At 37.2% G+C, this 25,149-nt stretch overlaps 1 protein-coding gene across 2 annotated transcripts; it reads left to right on the forward strand.

Moving 5' to 3' along the window:
• Nucleotides 1-11,865: 11,865 nt before the first annotated feature.
• Nucleotides 11,866-24,741, forward strand: LOC110027984 (protein SUPPRESSOR OF K(+) TRANSPORT GROWTH DEFECT 1-like). 2 transcript variants are annotated; one of them, XR_002294399.1, is made up of 9 exons: nucleotides 11,866-11,947; nucleotides 16,419-16,617; nucleotides 17,797-17,865; nucleotides 17,951-18,025; nucleotides 18,180-18,278; nucleotides 18,381-18,536; nucleotides 18,939-19,068; nucleotides 24,203-24,312; nucleotides 24,425-24,741. XR_002294399.1 is itself a non-coding variant. In XM_020729658.1 (8 exons), the coding sequence occupies exons 2-7, from the start codon at nucleotides 16,450-16,452 to the stop codon at nucleotides 19,062-19,064; spliced, it is 693 nt and encodes a 230-aa protein (XP_020585317.1). In that variant the 5' UTR covers nucleotides 11,866-11,947; nucleotides 16,419-16,449; the 3' UTR covers nucleotides 19,065-19,068; nucleotides 19,165-19,296. The 2 variants fall into 2 exon arrangements, 1 of the variants encoding a protein (XP_020585317.1); XM_020729658.1 differs by lacking the exons at nucleotides 24,203-24,312; nucleotides 24,425-24,741 and adding an exon at nucleotides 19,165-19,296.
• The last annotated feature ends 408 nt before the right edge of the window (nucleotides 24,742-25,149 follow it).

A 25,149-nucleotide genomic window follows, 5' to 3' on the forward strand; every position in this document is an offset into this window, starting at 1 on the left:
GTCTTTGCTGGAACTGTCATCTTAAAACTCATTTTAGTCAAAAATTGAGAGATTTACATCAATTCACTTGAAGCTTGTGCTATTACTCGATACTTAGATTTTGTAGTGGACCATAACACCACATTCTATTTCTTACTCTTTCATGAGATCAAATTATCACCAACAAAAATACAATATCCAGTAATGGTCTTCCGATTGATCATGGAACTTGTATAATTTGCATCACATAAACATTTAATATTTCTATGCCCATGATTCTGATATATAATATCCTATCCAGGTGCTCTTTGGGCATAACTTGTATCTGTTCCAAAGTCGGCTAATAATGATGGACTGTGAGGGAAGATATGAACTGACTTATATTCTTAATTGAATAAACAATATCAGAGCGAGTCACTGTGAGATAGTTAATTTTCTCACTAACTTCCTCCATCATTCAGGATCATTAAAAGGCTCCATTCTTGATAAGCCGCTGATTAGAAAATATTAGAGTACTGTATGGTTTGGCTTCTGAGTTCTCAGTTTCTGCTAACAAATCTAAATCATATTTCCGTTGAGAGAGAAAGATGCCTTTCTTGCTTATTGATACCTCAATCCCAATAAATATTTTAAGAAACTCAAATTTGTATTGTTGAACTGATTTTGAAGAAATACTTACAATTATAAAATTCTCTACACATCACTTTCAATAATAATTGTATCATCAATATAAACCACCAATAGAATGGTCTCAGAAGTAGATTTCTTGTAATGTGATCACTTTTACTTTTCTACTTCCCAAACTCCTCTACTGCTTGGCCAAAATTTTTAAACCATGTTCGAGGATTTTACTTCAATCCATATAATTACTTCCGAAGACGACATACTTTTCTAGACTCCCCTTGAGCAACAAACCCAGGAGGTTGCTCTATGTATTCCTCTTCTAAAAAATCTCCATATAGAAAGACATTCTTCATATCAAGCTGATGCAGGGGCCAATTATTCATTACGACCAATGAAAAAAATAGGCGAATCGAAGTCAACTTAGCTACTGGAGAGGGCATGTCCAAGTAGTCAATCCTATAAGTTTGAGCATAAACTTTAGGAACCAATCGAGTTTTGAGGCGAGCTACAAATTCATCAGAATAAAACTTAGGTGCAAAATCTCATTTACAATCAACAAGCTTCTAGTTAGAAGATAGTTCAACTGATTGCCAAGTTCCATTTTCAATGCTATTCATCAAGCATCACTATCCGCCACCTAGAATAAGATAGGGCTTGCTGAACAGAACTTGGGATCTCAACGGAGTGAGAGAAGCAATAAAAGGGCAGGAAGTAGAAGATAATTGGTTATAGTTAATATACGAGGAAATGAGATAGGTGCATTGACATTTACCTCTTTGAAGTGTAATAGATAAATCAATTTCACTAGGTGGAGGATCTGCCGAAGAAGATGATACTGACGCCGAACTAGGATGAGAGGGACAAGCTCTTCTAGAGTAAATATTGGTGATGGGTGGTCTAGGCTGAGTCCGGTGATAGAGATGGAGCTGGATCAAAATTTAAACTGATGATGTGATATATTAGAAATAACTCATAATAATCTTGTGAGGATTTATTCAACAATAATTCATGAAAGAGCGGATTTGTTCATGAAATGTGACATCAGTGGAAATCATGTATCTTTTTAAGAGGGGGAAAACATCTATATCTTTTTTGCAAATGAGAGAATCATAGAAAAAGATGCCATAATAATTTAGGGTTCATTTTAGAAACTTCTGACACGTTCTCTTCATATGATCTAGTTCATGGCTCTAATAGCAAACTATCCTTGAGCTTTGATTTTCAGAATTCGGAGTTCCACTTCTATTATTGCCTTAGATTGAGGTTTACTAATGTATGTATTTTTTGGGCTAGTGAGAGCACTAAGTTGCTGTACGGATGCAGCTTGATAACTTGAAATAGTACGCAACACTCTAGTATAGACTTCCCTCAGACTAGTAACTCCATGGATACATAGGATCTATGATTTGCACCTTCATACTGAGTTAAGGCTAGCTAGAAAAGTCATCATAGCCATTTGTTCTCTTTGAGCTAGTCAAATCAGTACTGAAGGGTAATTGTGCATTCAATTCTTCATAAACTTATTTAAAGCACATGCGATAAGTGTTAAGTAATTGATCGTGTTGTTCAGCGCTATAGAACTTCTTGCATATGTTAAAAATTCAAAAAAATATTTTCTTTTAGAAAACAGAAATGCCAATTCCTCTATCGTTTCTTTAGCATATTGACAATAAGTTATATGACTTGATTGATTAGGTTCGATAGAATTCCATACTTGTATCAAGAGCTGGGCATCAATTCTTATCCACTCATAATAATTCAGATCAATATTAGCCGTGTATTATAAATGAGGCCGACCCTCTTAAGAAATATTCTCAAATTGAGTCTCATAGTTTTATTCAAATAAAAATAATTGACATCTTTTAACTTTTTATTAATAATTTTAACCACTATTGAAACTAAACCTGCCACATGTTTTTGTTCACCAACCATGATTACCGCCAAATATTCAAAGAGATTAAATCAACTAATCCCAATGATGCTGTGCTGTTTGTCGAAATAGGAAATGGAACATAACTAATTCTGTATGCTATGATTCCTTCGTCTATTTCGGGTAAACCAATAAGTCGAACTGCTTTCGGATGGACTTCTCAATGTGACGACATAGATGAGACGAACGGTAACGAGCCATAGAAGACAAATGACTTGACAAAGAGTTCGACGATCGTGAAAGAAATGAACACGACAAACAATGTTGTTGGAGAGGACTACTAGCGATGGACGACAACACTTAAGCTGCGACTGATGTCGCGGCATGAAGCCAAACCATATTTGGGGAAGTAATGAACGTTGGAGTTGGTTGCAGGATGGTGCGGGCACGACAAATTCCCATTATTCATCGAATGATTCGTCTTCGACGTACAGACAAACAATTCAAATGACGCAAACAAAGCCACACTTATGTTTGGGGAATGGAGCCAAATTGAGGAGCAATCTATCAGTGACAAGCCGTGCATGGCTCTGAGACCATGTGAAGGAAAACATCTCTCTCACATTTTTCAAATTAGAGCATATTTTACATATTTATGTACACTCTAATCTCAATAGTTTAGAAATATCTCTATTAGATGAAAGATTGCGCGAATAGATCTCCTCTAATTAGGTTACATGATATATAAAATACATTTCTTTGATTTCTTATAATCAAGCTACCTCTAATCAAGCTTCCTAAGATACAACCATTAGATGGATTACTTTGCATAACATGTTTCAAAGCATTGATGTTTTTAGCAATGGATAAATGTGTCTATTCTATCTTGTATCTTTCAAAGCATTTCTTTACATTTTTAAGTTGCAAAAGCCAATTATAGGATAACTGAAGATAGAGAAATTCCAGTCATTCAACATAATTTCATCAAAACCTACATGTAATAATTCTTATAAATGAATTGTGCAAGGGATGAGTAGGATTATTTTTCCCACTAAGGGTGAATGAAGGAAGAGAAAATTCTGCAAACTGTATAATAAGAGTGAGGAATGTAGTCCAACCTAGGGTTGTGCAAACGGTCTCGGATAAATTGAAAATGTTATCAGACTGATTAAATCAAACCAAATAATAGATAAAACCAAAATGATCAAATAAGATATATAATCAAACCAAACCGAACCAAAATATATTTTGGTTTATTCGGTTCACTTTTGATTTAGCCGCACTGGGAAATCGTAATGAAGAAATATGCATTCAGTTACTTCAGATTAATTGGTTGATGAATTTTTAAACCAACTAGTTAGTGGGTTTACTTTAACCGTAATATAAATTGGTTTTTCAGGTTTAACCAAATTATTATTTTCCAAACCAATAACCGAAATCCAATTAATTCATGAATTGGAACAAAAAATCGAACCGTGATTTTATCGACTGAATCAAAGCAACCAAATATGTTTGTTTTGATTTGATTTTTTTTTTAAAACCAATTAATGCTCATCCCTAGTCCATCCAACTCAAACTAATGAATGATTTATCTAAAAAATAAAATAGTTTGTTAGATATTGAACCAAATAATAGATATTCCTTTATTAGAAAGCTCAAAAAGAGAAGTATTGAAAATACAATCATTAAAGTCAATCAAATTATTGTGGAGGCTAAGTTTTCCCTCAAAAATTTCATAGGTTTACATGATGCAATTAAAGTCACCCAATAATATCCATGGTTTGGTGGCTTGAGTAGCCAAGTTAGTAATGCTTGTCAATCAAATTATTGTGGAGGCTAAGTTTTCCCTAAAAAATTTCATAGGTTTACATGATGCAATTAATGTCACCCAATAATATCCAAGGTTTGGTGGCTTGAGTAGCCAAGTTAGTAATGCTTCGCATAGAGCTTTTCTTTGAATCACACCATTCTGAACATAGAAAAAGGTGATATAGATTTGAAAGAGGAAGAATAAATGAGGAACCCCACCCTGGTATAAATTTCGGGTGGATATACCAGGGTGGATAGTAGGGCAGTGAAGCTGGCTTTCTTAATGATCAATATTCTACTACTAAAGCTAAGGTTGAAATTATGATAGTCACTTTCATTATGAAAGAGCATAAAGCTGTGATGTACAAAAGAATCAATAAAATCATGATCGATTTGGTCTCAAGCAGACCAATGATATCAATATGATTGTCTTGAAGAAAAATTCTAGAATTAGAGATGCACATATTCTCATTCAAACCTCTAACCTTCCAAATAACATTTGTGGGAAACATCATGTGGAAACTTCTTGCAATGAGAAGAGGGATATTATGTCTAGCCATTCTACCTTTAGAGTGGCCTAGTAAGGGGTCAAGAAGAGCTTCCACTTAAGTGGACGTTTGGAGGTAGCATAGGTTGAGAGAAGAGAAGGTTGGCTAAGTTGGAGAGTTAGCAGGGGTTAACATCAACTTGAGTAGAGGAAGCACCAAGTGTAATTGCCATTAAAGGTAGTGGAAGGAGGGGAAAAGTTAGTCTGCTCACTTGTAGAAGGGGACGAAGAGGGATGGTTAAGTTCAGCCCTGATTTTGTCTTTAAATGTGTTTTGTGCTTTGCTTTGGACTTGGCAGATAGGATGTCAAAATCAGCTAGTACTTTTTCTTATATTAGATTGAGAGGTTGGCGGTTGAGCAATTGATGCAGGGGCAGACCCAAGTATATGCTCAGTTTGGATATTTTCTATATTAATGGCGGGCAATTTTATCATCTGTCCCGCTTGAAAAAACATATTTCCATCTGGCCATCTCCCAGCTCACAGCCCGCATCTGGGGCACTACTACATCCCGATTTTCCTCACTCTGCACCCAACAGAATGTCGACCGACAAACGCAAAATGCCACGACTCATGGAGTGAATGATAGCCACAACATGCCAACTTTGAGCTTTCTTCCATGCTTTCTCCATTGCTGTTCTTACCATACTGATCATTTACCTTTTTTTTAAATCAGAATTGATTAGCTTCAACTCCTTACTCTCTTCCCTGATTTTTCATAAACATTCACAAACAAATTATTATTTTTCATTTGTTAGATTTTCTTCCGGTATTACCAAAGTGTCATAAGAAGTCACTGTTGTTGGTTGCTGCAATAGCAGGTAGTGACTTGCATATTTAATTTGAAAAAAATTGTTTAAAATGCGACTAATTTTTTAATTTTACAATTCTATGCTCATTTTTATGCCTTTCTATCGTATTTATACACATGAATGTTTAATAATGTAATTTGATTGTCTACCTATATTGTTGTATTTATATTATATACTGTAGATATTGAGATTTTTTTGGGGGAAATTGTACATAATTTTGCAAGAAAATTTCTAGACACTTCATTTTATCTTTTTTTTTATTATTTAAGAAATTAATTATTCTTTCTTTAAATCTAATTATATCATTTAATAGTTCAGTTGTATTGAATAGTGACGAGTAATAAATAAAATTAATGATCTAGATAATAAAGTTAACCCAATCTTATAAAATATGTTAATATATTTGGATAGAAATAATTCTGTTGCATTTATCTTCTAAGTTATGGATATTAATATTTTTTTCTAAGAAAATTTACATAATTTTGCAAATACTAAGAAAATTTTTGGTCATTTCATTGTTAAATTTTTTACCATGATGCCTGTATTTGTGAAACTTTAATGATTAAATTATTTTTATTTTCAAATTTAATTATATTAGTAGTTTAATTATATTAAAGAATTATATGGCATAAAATTATTTATCTTTAAATTAATAACCCATCCTATATAAAATATATGAATATGTATGATAGTTTTCAATTTATTTTTGCATTGCGTGGAGCCATTCATATTTCTTAAGGCACGTTTAATTTAGGGCTTATAGTGTTTCTCTTCCATTTTACTAAATCTTTTTTCTACTTTATGCATACTCTGAAGAGTAAGCCTCTCCACATGTTTTTTACTCGAGCAGATGAATAAATGATCCGACATAAAATGAAAATTATTTTTTTATTATGCACAATATACATCCAATTTATCTCTGCTACCAAATTTAACCTAAATCACAATAGAATTGCAAATACTATTGCTGAAATTCAAATAAGTTACAACAAATACTCTTCAAAACAGGAACGATAACAAACATAAAGGATACTTTAGGGCGAAGGCAAAGGGGCCGGAGGGCGCTCGACAATAGGTAGGGTTTGGATGGGGAGGTTGTTGATAGGGCAGGAGGGGGGAAGTGGGGATTTGGTAGCCGTCGAAAGGCACAATTGAAGGTTGGAGATGGCTGGTTGAAAGATTGATCAATTGGCATCTGCAGTTGGGAGGATTGGAGAGGGTTGCCACAGCAGGTGGGTTGGTTGGAGGTCACGACAGTAAGCAGGGAGAGGCGGTGGGGTGCGTAGGTCGATGTTAGATCGAAGGTAGGTATTAGCAATAAGGATGATTGGAAAGATATTTAAGGGGGGGGGGGGGGGAAGAACATCCCTGGACAGGAAAACAACTACCGTCGACAAGATGGACAGAAATCTCAAAAGCCAAAAACTAACCCTAAACAAAGGAAATAACAAATGTATAGTAGTAGATAACTAGCACTTGGGCGACAACCGGTTGACCTCTTTGACTCCCTCCCTGAACTGATCCAACATTCCTAGTTGGAGAGCACTTGGGCGACAACCGGTTGACCTCTTTGCCTCCCTCCCTGAACTGATCCAACATTCCTAGTTGGATCAGCCACCGATTCAACAGAGTCCCGCGTCAGTCTCTCAGGGTTGTGGGAGCTTCGATCTCCTTCATCGAATCATCTAGCTGTCCGTTGACCGTGACAGAGTTTACTGTAATCTCTCGGGGTTGCCTGGATCTCACTGGCGATTGCATCTTTTCCCTAAGCACTTGAGAATTTTCCCCTATTGCGAGCAAACATCCATAACGACCAAGTCTTCTTGGAGCTCACTATTGTCCTAAATTCAGTCTGTGTGTCACACATATGCTGCTGAAACCTCCCAAAGTAACTCAGAATCGTTTTAACCTGATTTGAAGTATGGGTAAGCTGAACCTCCTCAAATGGTGGTGGTCATGACGATAAGTTATTGATCGAGATGTCCTAAAATGCTCTATGTCGTGACTGTCCCATGTCTTGAAGTGGCACCCTAGTCCTCTCTTCTCTGTCGTCACTACAACTGGTCCCACGGATGTTGCTCTGCTGGCAAGCACCTTTGATCTCGGGCTTCTCATAAGGGAGAAGGACGATGTGCTCCCCCTCCTTAGTGAAGTAGGTGTTTCTTAATCTGTCGTGCTGAGTTCTAGGGCTAAATTGTTACGGTCTACCCAAGAAAAGGTGGCAGACATCCGTGGGCACCATGTCGCACCACACCTGATCCTGTAGCTAACTTCCAATTAAAAACATTACTAGACACCTAAAGGTGAATGCCAACCTTATTCTTCTTTTTCAGCCACATCAGAGAATATGCTTGGGAATGCCTTCGAGTCATGAGACACAATTTCTTCACCATCTGTGTAGACGCAACGTTCTTGTTACTCCATTGATAATGAAACTACATACCTTGCTGTTAACAGTGCAACATGTCGCGGATCCCTCATATCTCCAGCATGTAGGACCAGTCAAACCACAAGTTCCTCTCCCTCATTTGATGGGAGATGATACAACCCACCCTGTTTTTTAACTGTCAACTTATTGCTAACCTTCTTCACTGTGTTCTGCTCGGTATAAGATGCAACTCGACTCATAGGGCAGTTGGAGGCGAAGTGCTCATATCCATGGCATCTGAAGCATTTTCCGATCGGGACTGTAGTAGGCATGCTATTCTTCTCAGGCTTCTTCTCACTCGGGATGACTCTGTCATTATTTGAACTAGTTTTCTCAACTTCCCGAGGTGTGCTCTTGTTGATGTCTTCAATTATGGATGACTGCCTGAATGGTGGTGGTTGTCTGTTTTGTTTCTGCTGTCTCTCCACCTTCTGATTTAAGGTCTGGACATCTCACAGTGACCAATAAGATTGCAGCCACGCAACGTTGTTGATAGGGAGCTTCAAACCCTAGATATGAGTTATGGAATGCTCTTCTGGCTCGACCAACTCACACTTCTTCTATAACTGGTCGAACTGTGCCGTGAACTCCTCCGTTGTAGGTGGTGGAGTTTCAGAGACATATCCTGGCAGTAATGAGGAGATATGTATTTTCTCTGCATCCCCTTCTTCATCTCCTCCCATATGGTTATCTTAGCGTTGTCTTCTCTCCTTTTCTGCCTCTACAAGTTTTCACACAAGGAGACGCTCTCTTCTTCAACTTGATGGCTCTAGCTTCAGCCTTTTATTCTCCGACACTTTTTCATACCCAAAGATTCTCTCAACTGCTTGCAACCATTTGATGAAATTGTTGGGATCCATACCTCCATTGAACTCTGGGAGGTTCACTTTGATTCCGAAATCTCTGGTTCTCCATATGGTCTCCTCTCTCAGTTTTCTCTGATACTGAATTCCGAAACGCTTTGGTTTGTCTTCTTCATGACTGAAGATTTCTTATGGAATGGGTTCATGCCCTTATCCCTTTCTCCTTTTCGAATTTTTCTATCACGATCGAGGATAATTTTCCTTTGGGTTCCATCATCCATGTCCGCGAGCCTTTGCTGAAGTTGACATATGGTAGCATGGTTAGGGTTTGGTATTTATGGGAGTAGAAAAGCTTTTTGGTGATAGAAAGAAACATTTTTGGTAGAGATGGTTTGGGTATGACAAATGTTAGGAAACTTGAGGATAGGACTAGGTTAGACTAGTTATGATATCAATTGATACCAGAGCTAACCCAAATCATAATAGAAATGCAAATATTATTCTTGAAAGTCAAATATGTAACAATGAAGACCCTTCAAAATAGGAAATAAGTGATAACAAACATAAAAGATATCCTCGGACTAAGTTGAAGGGGGCGGAGGGAGGCTGGACAGTAGGTAGAGTTGGATGGGGAGGTTGCTTAAATGGCAGGAGGGTGGAAGTGGGGGTATGGCAGCCTTCATAAGGCAGGGCTGAAGGCTGGCAGTAGGTGTTTGGGAGATTGAGGGCTTGGCGACAGGAGGTGGGTTGATTGGAGGGCTGGCGAAAGCAGTTGGGAGGATTGGAGAGGGTTGTGACAGTAGGTGGGTTGGTTGGAGGTCACGACAATAAACAAAGAGAGGGTGGGGAGGTGCATAGGTTGATGGTAGAGGGGTGGTAAGCAGCAACAAGGAGGATGGCTGGAAAGTTAGGGTGGCGGGGTTGGGAAAGGATCCCACAGTTATTGCCGGAGCACCCTTAAAACCCTTGGAGAAGATCACCACTTAGGACGAGTTATGGTTAGAGCACCTTCTCGTCTTCAGTTCTCTATACGGGAAAACAGTTGTTGATGGCAAACTGGACAGAAATCTCAAAGGCTAAAAACTAACCCTAAACAAAGGAAATAACCAATATATAGTAGTAGATAACTAAGAACACTTGGGCGGCAACCTAGTCCCAACACTTGGGCCGGCCTGTCCCCTTGCTTCCCTCGCTGAACCAGTCCAGCTTTCACAGTTCGATCAGCAGACTGTTCAGTAGAGCCCCATGTCAGTCTCACACAAACCATAAAGCTACTAACTTATCCTCCCAAACTGATATGCAAATTCCATTCGCTCTGCTTTCCACTGGGCAAGGGGGAGAACTGGAAACAGGAGAAGAAGCATAGCATGAATTATAGATATGAAATGCATGTTTTAACAATCTAAATGCATGTTTTAACAATCTAATTGTATCTTTGAGGGTGGGCAAATTTTAACAATCTGCGATCTTTGCATGTTTTTATCCTAAAGTTCTTGATGTAGGAATTTTATTTAGGATCTTTGTTTGTTGAATTAAAAATTTTTATCCTAAAGTTCTTGATGTAGGAATTTTATTTTATATTTATTTTAAGAAGTATTGAAATTATAATATTCAAAGATACAATTTTAAGTTAATGGGTAATAAATTTGCCCACCCTCAAAAGAAAGGTTAGTTCTACTCTTGGATTGGTGCATGGATAGTTTCTCAAAGTAGCACAAAATGAATCGCAGGTTGAACATGAGCTAGGTTTCCCCTCAAATAGAACCTGATGTTGAATCATTTTACCCTTTGTCAGCAATGGAATTTGGCCAGGAACAAGCGTAGTAGCTATGTATTTGAACACTTACCCGAGCAAATAGTTTAGACTTGTAGTTCGTGAGAGTTGATGATAATTACCAACATTTCAAGGGAGTTACAGATATTGCATACGATTTTGGAGATTCCATTTACATCCCAATTACATCCCAATTACATTCCAACTGCATAGCAGAAGATTATGAAGCTTTATCTGAATCGGAATTTCATTGAAATCCTTTTTAATATGCTTAATATCTAGAGACCATTTTCTGATGATTAGTGGTCTACCGTAAATGGACCAAGGGCCATCAGTACGAACCATTTCATGATCTTTCACATATGTAACTTCAAATAAAAAAAACCCCTCAACAGGAGATGTTAGATCTAAAGTACCTTTCGAATTCGTGGTCTTGCTAGTAGCTTGTAGAAGACTACAGTAGAAAGGTCATATCCAACCAAGTATAAGCTCCATTCTTTAGCCCCTCATGCAACCTCTTCAATCAGAGAAACTGACATTCACCTCGTTTTATGTAGGAGCCCTACTCTGGGAGAAATTAGCACTGTTCGGGATATGGAAGTTAAGGAGATTCTTTGAGTTCTTAACAGTCTTTCGAGGGGGGAAGAGAACCTGAAGAGGGGAAGGCACCAAGAATGGCGTTAGAAAAAGGTACTGCTGGAAATGAAGATCTCAGTGGTGAATCTGTAGATGGAGAGAAGGGATACCAGTTGAAGCCAATGTGAAGTCGACCAGCTGAAATAATGCTGGAGGAGCCCTAATCCGGGAGGTCACCATGTTATCGTAAAATGTGAAAAAACTCTATAGCACATAACCGATAGGGTTTTTGTTCTAACTTATTTAATAAGGCTAGAATTTATAGCACTATTGCAGGGAAAATTTGGTTAGATCATTGTAAGACTATGCCATTAGAATAAATATTTGAAAAATACTAGTGATGTGAATTTATTGTGAATATGCCCATTTCATGGTATTTATTTTTGAAAGTTCATTTACATCACTATGAGCCTGAACTTGAGGCGTTTTGTTTTCACCCGTTACTTTGAACGCTCTTTAACTGCATTTTGCTTGGCCTATATGGCTGCCAGTCACTTCAAAAAATGTGCTGTCTTTTCATCTTTGGTTTTCATGCTTGACGCCATAGCATTTTCTGCAGGCAAGAGAAGGCCATGGAGGGCATTTCTTTTATATGGTCCACCTGGGACAGGAAAGTCATATTTAGCCAAGGCCGTAGCGACCGAAGCTGAATCAACCTTCTTTAGGTTTTTCTCTACACTTTGTTTTGAATATTTGACTTGCTTTTATGATGTTGTGCATCTTTACTGCTAACAATTTTATTCAGCATGCAAATAGCTTTGTTTAATTTTATAGTTGTATTCATCGTTACTTTTGCAAATTATAGCATTGGTGCATTCTTTCTTCATATGATTTAGTCGTGAATCTGTACTCCCACTAATTGGACCTTTGACACATTATATAGTCTATGAATATGCTATATTTTTTATGCTTGCTTGTTTCTCATCTTATTTTGAACTTGTCCTACATTTTTTGAATGTCCTCCATTTTGACATTTTTGAACGGGTATATTTCCGTTCTATAGTTGCCTCCACGTGATACAATATATGAACCAAAAAAGAAGCAGAAAAAGAATTCAAGTTTTTTCCACCGTTTTTTCCCCAAAAAACCCGAGTAAAAGAAGTCAGAATGAACATGGAGCTTTTTATTTTTATGCTATTTTTAATTATTAGTTTGATAGGACCTATGATGTACAACACATACATTCACACACACAAGCACACACAAACCCAAATAAAAGAAGATACATAAAGGTAAACAAAAACCAAAAAACCACCAACAAAAGTGCTAGACACGTCCCACTTTAGTCCTCCCTTCGCCTCTAGTCCTCAGAAGTGAGCCGACTAACAGATTAGTAAGGTGAATACTATTGTCCGGAGTAACCAAAGTATTATCCATTAGATTCCTTAGCTCAAGTAGGTTCTCATTTTTCTTCTTCCTCCTGGATGTGTAGACCTGCCATTCCTCGTCCGATGATCAGTAGATTCCAAAGTTGGCCGGACAGGTGTGGGCCGTTGCACATCATTATCCCTATGAGCTTGAGTAACATTATCATCTTGCTCGAGCTGATGAGGCGGTAGTGAATCAGTAGAAGTATTGCCACCTGTAATATCTGTGATAAGTTATAGGACAGGTGGGGTTTGAAGAATCTCCCTCTCCCTCACGATGGGAGGTTCCAAAGACATGAGAGCTAAAACATTGTCTGGGGACTGAATGATTGTCATATTACCTGCGACATGGGTATCTTTTGGTACTTGGAGTTGATCAGGAGGGGCTGAATTCACTGCCTCTGGCGAAGCACTGTGCTTTTTTTATCTGAGGTGGGGGTGTAGATGGTGGCATTGAGAACTGGAGTGGCCGAACATACGACAATTTGAATAATACGAAAGAAAATGCTCAATCACTACCTTTTGTCAATATCCATGGTGCAGTGTGCCCAACCAAATTTCTCAGAAGCGGATGAAGTGATGTCTCTTTCAACAAGTACTCTGTTTCGAATGGACGAAAAAGATTGAAAGTAGGAATGTCCGTTTTGAATGACTTACCATAAACTGAGGCAATAGAGTACAACACTTTTTGAGTCACAAAACTAATGAAATTTCATACCAGGAAGGCGAATCCAAACCAGAATGATTGGTGGTTCCGTCTGTGGGTCAAAATCCACAGACCATTTCAGAATCTTCATTGTTTTGTTATCAATCCGGATTATCCTTCTCGCAAATAAGCGCGTGTAATCTTCTTCATTATTTAGTTGTATAAGAATGTGATGTCCATCTAACAGTCTAATTTTTCACTCCCCAACAAGGTGCATAAGCTCAAATTCCCTGCGAACCAGCTCTCCTTTGAGATGACCATACAAAAATTTCCCGACCAAATTCAGTCGACAGGAGGAAGCGAGTTGAATACTTTCAGCTTCAGTAAAAAAGATGACGGCCTTCCCATTCTTTCTTTCAGATTTTTTGATGTCCTCTGCCCCATTCAAACGAAGGAGGGAAAAAACATGATTTAGGTGTACCGGAGGCGTGGACACGCGCAAGGGCAGTAATATACAATCTGTCTGAAGTCATCCCTAATAGAGGGAGGAGCGGTGTTAAGAACAGTGAAGACAACAAAGCAGAGAGCAACCTCCGAAACCATAAACGGGACCAAACCGGAAGCCCCTACAACAGCTTGAGCCCGAGGACCGACCTGCTCAAACAACGATTTCAGATTGCATAGGAAGCTGGAAGGCGCTGAGACCAATATCGAGCCCGACGAGTGATCCCGACGCAGCAGACGACACACGAGCGACGACAGACGACAGACGAGCAACAAAAGACGCACTTCGACATGAACGAAAACGACGGAAATGGCAAAATCGAAAGAGGAGAGCTTGATCGACGAAGAGCTACAGTGGAGTAATTACCAGAGATCACAATGGAGAAACCCTAGCAGAGCGCGAGTGCCATTCATATATATACGTCGGCTTGCGTCCTTCGATGCCGACGGTTTCATATGCGTCTCTTCGATTTCGAAGATGACGTCCACTGTTGTCGTTCGTGTCTGCGTTGTCCTTTATTTCGATGCCGACTTTCACCTCTCCCTACCCGACAATTTCAGTTCGCATCTGCGTATTTCTGTTCGACGCATTCGCCTTTCGAGTTCTTGGGACTACGCAAACAACAATTCTATTGAGATCTTCTAGCAGGAGGATTTCCCTGCTCTGATGGTGCTTCCTTCTTCTTCGATTGAACCTGACAAATCCTCTTTTGCCCACGTAGTGGGTAATTCTCAGGTAGAGTCGGCGGTTGTCTTCCTCTCAAATTATAAGGATTGTCGTGATGGTACATGTGACAGCTCCTTTGTTAGGAATGCAAGTAGGAAAAGTGGGAAAACAATACTTTTTTTCTCGGAATTAAAAATTTCAACCCTGATTGATAAATTCAAGTTCGTTTTTATTGAAAAGTTTCAGTGGAGGCTCCCACCTATGAAAGTTATCAGAAAAAGTTTTGATGATCTTAAACTAGCAGGAAAGTGAAAAGTGTGACTCATGAATGTGAGATGTGTTGATTCAATTATTCGTGGCTGAAGACTACACTCGAATTTTCTTCAAAAATATCTTAACATTGCAGACAAGTCAATGAAGTTACTCAAGTGTTTTCCTGATTTCGACCCTAATCATGAATCTTCTACTGTACCGGTATAATTTAGTCTATCTGGTCTCAAACTTCACTTTTTTCATCATCAGGTTCTTTACTCTATTGGAGCCATACTTTAGGACCCTATGAAGCTAGATCTACTCACTCTCAACCTAACCAAACCTTCTTTGGCCAGAATACTTGTGGAAAGAGGTATTACTTTACCTGATGTTACTGAAGTCTGGTTGGACACAACTTATAATGGATATTGACAACAACTCGTCATGGAGCATAGGCCTCCTTATTGTTCTCATTGTAAGATGTTTAGGCATACCCTTGATAAATATCATAAGATCCATCCTAATTTGAAATCTGACGATCAAGTGAATAAGGATGAGTCTAATCCCACTGCTCTAGACATATCTGTTCCATCTGGAGAAAAAACTAACACAGGACAGGATTTAGTGTTTTATTTAATTGCCCCTGTGGACCCCCTCCCCCCTAACAATACTGTTTCTGCGATTGATGTGATGCCGGATGGCACTGCTGGGCAACCTAAACTTTCAAACCCTATTAAAAACAGTATTGAATGATCCTTACCTAGAAAGGATTGTGTTCGGATTGATCATCAAGAGAACCTTGCAGCTCCTCATTGTCAGGAAGTGTCAGGTGTAGAGGCGACAATTCATACTTCACATATACTAGAATCTATTGTGGGCACAACTGTTGGCGATCCTTCTACTACAACTCTACCACCTCATCCGAATGAGCAACAATCTTCGGATTAGGAATGACAGGTTTGCACTTCTAGGAGGAAGAAGAAGAATGGAGATCTACTTGAGTTAAAGAATCTAATGAATAATACTTTGGTTACTTTGGGTAATGGTACACACCTCACCAATTTGTTAGTTGGTTCCCTTCCGAGAACTAGAAGCAGAACTAGAGGCAGAGGCAGAAATAAATTGGGTGCTCATCCTGATTAATCTTATATGTACCATATTTTTTTCAGTTTTCCTTTTTTGTGTGTTGTACCGTTTGGGTTGAGTGCCTATTTGGGCCTGCTCATACAACATATTTGTATCCTTTTTCCTTTAATATAATTGCCCTTGGTTTTTTTTTTAATATATATCATTACTGAGCATTGTCGAATACTGTTTATTTAGCATTGTTGATGCAATGACATATGCAATAAAAACATGCTAGTAATTGTAGCGAAGTCAACTGCAGTTAACTTTTTTGTGGCGCCAATTATTGTTGATTTTACCTCTCCTGTGCTGCTTGTGTTGCAAACCTTGTCCAAATTTAAGCTGGAAACTTTTAATAAGCATGTTCATGTTTAAAATTCTGTTTTGAACGTTATGGTGCACTTCGGAAGGTTTAGTTTCATGCAGAGGCCTTTTTCTCGTATTGTCAAGCCATAATTATATTTTTGTGCAATTAATAAATAAAAATGACTATTCTTTGGCGGTGGTCACATTGTACTGCTACTTTGAGGAAACATGTACTTATAGTTCTTGACAAATGCCAAAACTATCTACAGTATATCTTCATCAGACCTGGTTTCAAAGTGGATGGGTGAAAGTGAAAAGCTAGTTTCAAATCTTTTTCAAATGTCTCGTGAAAATGCTCCTTCTATCATCTTCATTGATGAAATTGATTCACTGTGTGGACAGCGTGGAGAAGGAAGTGAAAGCGAGGCATCTCGCAGGATAAAAACAGAACTACTTGTGCAAATGCAGGTGTGGTTGATGTCATGCAAATATTTCATTTTCTGGTTGTAACTAACCATATATATATTTTTTTCTCATAAATGCTCACAGGGATAGCGGATGCATAACTTTGATTGCGGCAATACTTGTGACTTGCGGTCATAGATAAAGAATTGTAGTCTTGTTAGATGTAGTTCACAATATTGAACTCAGTATCAACTTCAAAAGTATGATATTGCTGATTACCCAAATTTCTAAGTGTAGCCAAAATTGTATGGTTTAGCACAAGCCAATCACATCCTATAGTTAACTAATGGCAAACTGTTTGCAATGGTTATCGTTTGTAATTTTTTACCTGTATAACTCTTAAACAATTTTTGTTTGTTGATTGCATTGTCAACAGCCCATAAACCACTACTTTTGCATTTGCTTCGACACCCCAAATGCATTGTTTGTGATTATCCAATAAATGCAATATATCAAGCAGCTGTTACCAAAATCATTGCTGGCACATCAGATTATACAGGAAGAATGCATGCAACGTGAAGTGGATTTGATCAAAATTTGGAAATGACTTTTGATTATGAAAGCTGGTAGCACTACGATGTAGGGAGTGCATATGAGATTGGTGAAGGCGTTAGCTAGCAGGGTGCTTATTTAGTGACTGGTGGAAGTTTATCCAAACATGGCAGGCTTTTCCATATATGTCTACCATGGCAGGCTTTTCTATATATCTGTCCAAGATGGGTTATTAAAGTGCTGGCATGGGCCAATTAGAAATTTGGCGGGTGGGAATAATATTCTAGGTTCAGTGAATTTAAAAGGTCCCACCTTGGTCACCATGATCATGCACTCTAAGCTAAGGTATTTGTTATGTACTCGAACATACATGAATGCACCCAAACTCATTACCTTTTGGCACTACAGGGTAATAGGCAGCCTGAGCTTTGTTTTGGTCGGATGCTAGAGCGTGAAATTCTTCCTGTTTCAGGTGCCTGATTGGAGTTGAGATCTGATTCTGCTGAAGGATTTGAAGTCCTGTTATATGCTCTCTTTATTATTTTTCCATTCCATGAAAAATGATAGAAAGACTTGCAATATCTTAGAACTTACTAAACTTGATCTCCAGTGGAATCTAAAAGCTGGAATTGGATATATTTTCTTAATCGGTTTATAAAAATGTCTCCTGAAGCTTTTGATTTATTACAGGGCGTTGGTAACAATGACCAGAAAGTTCTTGTACTTGCTGCTACGAACACACCATATGCTCTAGATCAGGTTCTGTGATGAATTTGCTCGTATATTGTAATTGCAATGACCAGTTCATAAAATTGATTTATTTGTTTTTGTTTATGAAAAACAGGCCATACGGCGCCGTTTTGATAAGCGAATCTACATTCCTCTTCCGGATCTGAAGGCCCGACAACATATGTTCAAGGTATTTTCCTGCAATATCAACGTCGCTCATTTCACCCGTTTACTTCTTATTAACTTCCTATTTTCTCTTGCAGAAGCATTGTTACATAAAATCTGATCAAAATTTTAATATTGGAAGTTTAATCATTTTATTTTATTTATTTTTAATTATAAAGGTGCATCTTGGGGATACCCCTAACAATTTGACAGAAAGTGATTTTGAGAGCTTGGCTTGCCGGACGGAAGGTTTTTCCGGTTCAGATATTTCTGTTTGTGTGAGTTTTCTTATCAGTAGGTTTTCTTCATAGCTCTTGATCAGAAAAAGAACTCGCTCCTGATTTCTTTTATGACAATTTGGCCCGACCTCTTCATGACAGGTAAAGGATGTTCTCTTTGAGCCTGTTCGAAAAACCCAAGATGCAATGTTTTTTACAAAATCTCCTAATGGTATGCTGTTGCCATGTGGGCCAAAAACACCAGGATCTATACAAACCACAATGCAGGAGCTTGCTGCAAAAGGCCTTGCTGCCAAGGTTCGCTCTTATATTCTACACATGTTGAGTCTTTTATGGAATTTCACTGATTCATCTATTAGCTTTTATCTGGTTTCAAGTAAACTGTAAAAGAATATAAAATAACAATGGTGAAGGAATTTAATTGAAATTTGCTTTCACTGTCCGTTTAGTTGAGTAGTAATTTTATTTTTCAATTTCTTTATGAGGGAATATGAGTTAGAGTGATCATCGAACTCGATACATTTGTCCTCCTGATAAGAAATTGTCAAATATGAATATAATGCATTTATTCAGGCTTTCAGGTTAAATTAAATTATGGAATCAAACACCTCATATGAAATTATATTTGCATTCTCTCCAATTCCATCAAACCAAACAGACGTGATTTTCTTTATATATCTACTTGCTTTTATGCGGCAGATTCTTCCACCACCTATTACAAGGACTGATTTTGATAAGGTGCTTGCGAGACAGCGACCAACAGTCAGCAAAGCGGATCTCGAGGTTCATGAGAGATTCACAAAGGAATTTGGAGAGGAAGGTTGATAAGGTTAGTTGGTTTATTCAGCCATATTGTAATTGTATATTGTAGTTTGAAATTGTTTTCATTGTGGAAGAAATGTATAAAATTGCTCTTGCCCTACAGGGAATTTTATACAACTTTGTGGTAGCTAGAAGGGCTAGATGCTTTATTGTGACTTGATTAACTTCCTCAGTAATTTCGTAGATATTTAGTTAAATGTCATTGTGCAGTAGGATTTAGCGTGGTTAAAATTATTTGAACGTTTATAAAGTTGATTCATACATCTTTCACTTTTAATTGGCTTTATGAATTCTTAATTTGTCTATTATTCTTGTTGATTACTATGTGTTATATTAATTTTATTTTGCATTTATCATTTTTTAATAATATTATTAACAAAATTATTTTGTTTTTAAATCTGAAATAATACAGGCTCTCATAAAAGGAAAAAAATTTTGTACGTAAGACGTACGCAACGCTGCGTACGATAGCCAATAGGAGAATGTCACGTATATTGCGCCGGTCCCACTGCGTTTAGATTATAAAAGAAAAAGGAATTTTGACGCGCATGACCTGTCCACCCGACCCGCAAAGGTAACTCGATTGTAAACCCCCAGTACCCTTCCAGTACCTCCCGCAGTCGGCCTCCTGTAACGCGGTTGTAACCCCATTTGTAACCCAGGTGTACCCTTCCCGCTGTACCACGCCTATAACATAATTGTAACTTCCGTATAACCTTGTCGCCGCGGAAGAAGAATTGTCATTTGTGTAACTTGATTATAATCGCGATGTAACAGACTATGAAGCCATCGTCGTAGAACCGCGCTTGTAACCCTCATGGAATTGAGATTACACTCTTCGTGTAACTGTCATGTAACGGACGATCAAGCCAGTCGAATTGGAACAGCACGTGTAGCCTGAGTGTATCTGCGATGTACATGATTTAAAATTGGTGCATGCGCGAATCATGCTATTTAAGCAGCTAGGGTTTAATGATGGAGTACGAGTACAGAGATTGCCAGTTTATGTATGACGCAGAAGGAGAAGATGAGAGTTATCCTGCCAGGAAAGAAGTGGACCTTAAAGTGGAGGTGTGTTTGGAGATGTTTTATTATTATATTTTTTTAGGGTTTTCTTTAATATTGTTTGCTGTTAGGGTTCTCTTATTTTTAGGATCTAGCCGTATTTTTGGAGGTGTATGTATGTTGAGTTATGTTTGTAGAGGTGCATGATTTTAGGTTTTATAAAAACAATGAAGTAAATATCCTACTATAAACTCCAGTAATCACAGCTCAATAGATAATTAAAAATAGCCAACTTCTTAGAGGTGCATGTTTGTAGAGGTGTATGATTTTAGGTTTTTTTGTTGAGTTGTCATTATTAGGGTTTAGGATTGTTTTTTGAGCTAGGGTTGAATGTTTCATTAAAACTAATGAATCTTAGGTTTGTTTTTTAAGCTGTCTATTGAGCTTAACATTTTATTCTCTTATGTGCAGTTTGATGAAAGCGAAGCTACTTGTACTAAGCAAACAACAAACATATTACTCCAAACGATGGTTCACAATGAGAAATAGGCTTATGAAGTATATTGTGCTTAGCTAATCATATTGAATTTAGTATTTGTAAGGAGCACGCTACGTTTTGGCATAACTCCAGGAATATCAAGACGAAAGACTTCTTATATGGAAAAACAGATTTCAAGAAAAAGCTCAAGATCATAGAAACTGTTAAATACAAAAAAACAGAAACAAGAAATGGTTGCCCTGCAATGATTCGATACGCAGTTGATGATGAATGCAATTAGACAGTTAAAAAATTCATTGAATCTCATAACCACTCATTAGCGAACCCGGTGATAAGCACCTGTTGCGTTCCAGCAGAAAGATAAGTGAAGTTAATGCAGATGTGCTTAGATCGATGACACATTCAAGGATAAAACCAAAAGACGTGTTTAACTTTCTAGCCAAAGAAATTGGGGGTGTAGAGAACCTGAAACGTACAAAGAGAGATGTTTTCAATTTCATTCAAAGAGTGAAGAGATGTATAATTGAAAATGGTGATATCAATGTTTTATTGCAGTTGTTCGCAGATAACATATTTGAATAAGATTTTGAAATTGATGTGAGCGTTAGACTGATGAGTTTTTTTTTGGAGCTACGGGACATCCAAGATTGATTATGACTTCTTTGGAAATGTATTATTTTTTATACGAGCTATAGATTAAATAAATATAACTTATATTGTGCTCATATTGTTGGTGTTAACCACAATTGACAGAATGTTCTCTTTGGAGTTTGATTCTTGTCAGCGGAGACGATGGACCCGTTTAAATGGCTTTTTAAAACTTTCATCCGTATCATGAGTGATAATCATCCAATAACAATCTACATTGATCAGGATCAGACTATAGCCAGAGCCATAGCAGAGAGTTTGTAAAATACACTTGTCAGTGACACATATACAAGAAATTGCCTACAAAGATTCAATGCGGGGTGACACATATCAATTATCTTTTTTATAAATGCTTGAGTAAATGCGAGTCTGAAGAGGAATTTGATGATACATGGGAGGTGATGATTGAAACAGGTAATCTACAGGATAATGTGTGGCTAGATAATATATACAAAATTAGATATAAGTGGTCTACAACTTTTAATAAAGATGTATTTGGAATGAGAATTTTATCGACACAGAGGAGTGAGACAAACAGTAACATTTTTCATGGTGTCTCAAAGCCCACAAGTTCTATTACAGATTGTTTTTTGGGCATTGAAAATGTAATAAGAACATGAAGGTGTAACGAGAAGGATGGTGATTTCAAGTGTGATCAATCTAAGATTACTCCTGTTGCGAAAAGCAGCCCAATACTGAGGCAGACAACTGCATTTTACTCAAGGAAGTTGTACATAATGTTTGAGGAAGAGTTTATACACGGATCATGTGGTCTTCAATTACATGCCTCTGATTTATTATTCGTAAGGAGCACGCTACGTTTTGGCCTAACTCCAAATATATTAAGACGAATTAATTCGTATGTGGAAAAGTAGGTTTCAAGAAAGAACTGAAGATCATAGAAACTGTTAAATACAAAAGAGCAGACACAAGAAGTTGTTGCCCTGTAATGATTCAATATGCAGTTGACGAGGAAGACAATTGGACTGTCAAAAAATTCATTGAATCTCATAACCACTCATTAGCGAACCCGGTAATAAGCACCTATTGCGTTCCAGCAGAAAGATAAGTGAAGTTAATGCAGATGTGCTTAAATTCATGACACAGTCTGGGATAAGACCAAAAGACGCCTTTAACTTTCTAGCCAAAGAAGTTGGGGGTATAGAGAACCTGTAATGTATAAAGACAGATGCTTTCAATTTCATTCAAAGAGAGAAAAGATGTAGAATTGAAAATGGTGATCCTAATGTTTTATTGCAGTTGTTTACAGAGAGACGTGCTGAAGATAACATATTTGAATAAGATTTTGAAATTGATGTGAGCGTTAGACTGATGAGTTTTTTTTTGGAGCTACGGGACATCCAAGATTGATTATGACTTCTTTGGAAATGTATTATTTTTTATACGAGCTATAGATTAAATAAATATAACTTATATTGTGCTCCTATTATTGGTGTTAACCACAATTGACAGAATGTTCTCTTTGGAGTTTGATTCTTGTCAGCGGAGACGATGGACCCGTTTAAATGGCTTTTTAAAACTTTCATCCGTATCATGAGTGATAATCATCCAATAACAATCTACATTGATCAGGATCAGACTATAGCCAGAGCCATAGCAGAGAGTTTGTAAAATACACTTGTCAGTGACACATATACAAGAAATTGCCTACAAAGATTCAATGCGGGGTGACACATATCAATTATCTTTTTTATAAATGCTTGAGTAAATGCGAGTCTGAAGAGGAATTTGATGATACATGGGAGGTGATGATTGAAACAGGTAATCTACAGGATAATGTGTGGCTAGATAATATATACAAAATTAGATATAAGTGGTCTACAACTTTTAATAAAGATGTATTTGGAATGAGAATTTCATCGACACAGAGGAGTGAGACAAACAATAATATTTTTCATGGTGTCTCAAAGCCCACAAGTTCTATTACAGATTGTTTTTTGGGCATTGAAAATGTAATAAGAACATGAAGGTGTAACAAGAAAGATGGTGATTTCAAGTGTGATCAATCTAAGATTACTCCTGTTGCGAAAAGCAGCCCAATACTGAGGCAGACAACTGCATTTTACTCAAGGAAGTTGTACATAATGTTTGAGGAAGAGTTTATACACGGATCATGTGATTTTTCAATTACATGCCTCTATAAATAATGAAACTGAATATTTTATTAAGAATTTGGATGACCACAACAAACACTACTTGGGTAGTTAATTTCGACATTTTGAGTTTGGATATTCAGTACAGCTACAGGAAGTTCGAAATGATGGGATTACTGTGTGCATACACTCTACGAGTCCTAAAATTTCTATATATTAAGAAGATACCTTATAAATATCTCCTATTGAGATGATTTGAAAATGCAAAAATAGAAGTATATAACAGTCCTGGATATATGCATCTGCAGCAGTCACAAACCTCGAATGATATTAAAAGTGAACTAATATTCCAAACATACATGCAGAAAGTTGCATATCAATGTACTCAAAAAATAAAGGGAAATTCAGAAGCTGAGCAGCGCATGAAGGTGTCCATGAATAAATTGTCATTGGATATTGATGACATATTGATTGGTAAAGGTTCTCAAGCAAGGAGACAACAAAAGAAAAATAAAAAACATGTCAATAATGAATCAAATCTGAATGATCCTGCCAAAATGCACCCTAAAGGAATATCTAATGCTAGACTAAAAGGGTATTGGGTGAGAAATAAAAGATCAAAAGACATATTTCCACAACTCCAACCCCTTTTCATATGTTTCATCAAACCACAAGTTCTCACCCATAATCACTTTATACACAGGAAAAAAAACGTTTCAACAACCGAAGAAACCGAATCATCACAATGTCATCCACCCATATGCTCACTACCTGATTTTCTAATACATGTACAAATTTAATGCTCATTTTTTTAATTGTTTATGTTATAGTATGAAGATTTCTTGTTGTCACTAATACATTGATATACACTGCAGAATTTCTTTGCTCCATGGACCAAGGACGGATTCCCTTCATCAAACAACAATGATTCAATGGTCATCCCTTTAAGATTTCATTGTTTGATTCTAAGCCACATATAAAATGAGTAAGTCTGGAATTTCTTTTATGTGCATAGAATTTCTTCCCTGCTTGATAAACATATATTATCTCTTGTGTAACACAGCTGATATGCTCCTATTCTGGCCCTTACCATGCAGACATTCTGGTCTTGGATTTGCATATTCGGGTGTTATCCAAGGAGTAAGTCTGGTGCTATAAAAGATGCTAACAATGCAAAAATTCTGGAACTAGATGATGCTGCACAAGATCATAACATTGCAGAAGAACATAACAATATAGAGAAGATCTGCTCCTTCTATGATACAGAAATTCAGAATTGTGCAGCTGCAGAAATTCAAATTTGTAAACTATGTAATCCTGTAACTGGAACTGGAACTCTATATTTTGTAATCCTGTAACTGCATAAATTCGGTTTATTTTATATATTGAGTATTTTGGGGATCATTGAGTGGTAAAATGAGGATAATGTTGTGTGTGCTGATTATTAAATTATGAGAAGTTGTGTGGTAAAATGTAGCAGAATTCTGATAAACATACACTAAAATGTGGAAGATTCAAATAATCCTCATGGATAAAAATGCATAAATTCTTACATTTAGATCTACTATATACAATAGACTCAATTTGGACAATTCTCCTTCGCTAGCCAGTTTGTTAGTATATTTCAATTGCTTTGGATGTGGCTCCAGATGGTAATGTGTTATGGGATGTTGACATTTTGATGTATAATTTATATTCATTGTTGGGATTCAAATTCTATGTGAATAAATTTTAATTGTGGAGCATAGACAATCTTAGGGTCTAATAAAACACTATAACTGGATGAGCATAAAACTATCTTCAAATTATCTTTAATTTTCAT

This window comes from Phalaenopsis equestris, unplaced genomic scaffold, assembly GCF_001263595.1.
Source record: "Phalaenopsis equestris unplaced genomic scaffold, ASM126359v1 Scaffold000476, whole genome shotgun sequence".
Taxonomy (NCBI): domain Eukaryota; kingdom Viridiplantae; phylum Streptophyta; class Magnoliopsida; order Asparagales; family Orchidaceae; genus Phalaenopsis; species Phalaenopsis equestris.

Bases quoted from the DNA above. Each gene is read 5' to 3' on its own strand.
- LOC110027984 (XM_020729658.1), top strand. From the start codon at position 16,450: ATGGGTGAAAGTGAAAAGCTAGTTTCAAATCTTTTTCAAATGTCTCGT. The intron at 17,866-17,950 runs GTTCTGTGATGA...TATGAAAAACAG, and splicing joins CACCATATGCTCTAGATCAG to GCCATACGGCGCCGTTTTGA. The intron at 18,279-18,380 runs GTGAGTTTTCTT...TCTTCATGACAG, and splicing joins GTTCAGATATTTCTGTTTGT to GTAAAGGATGTTCTCTTTGA.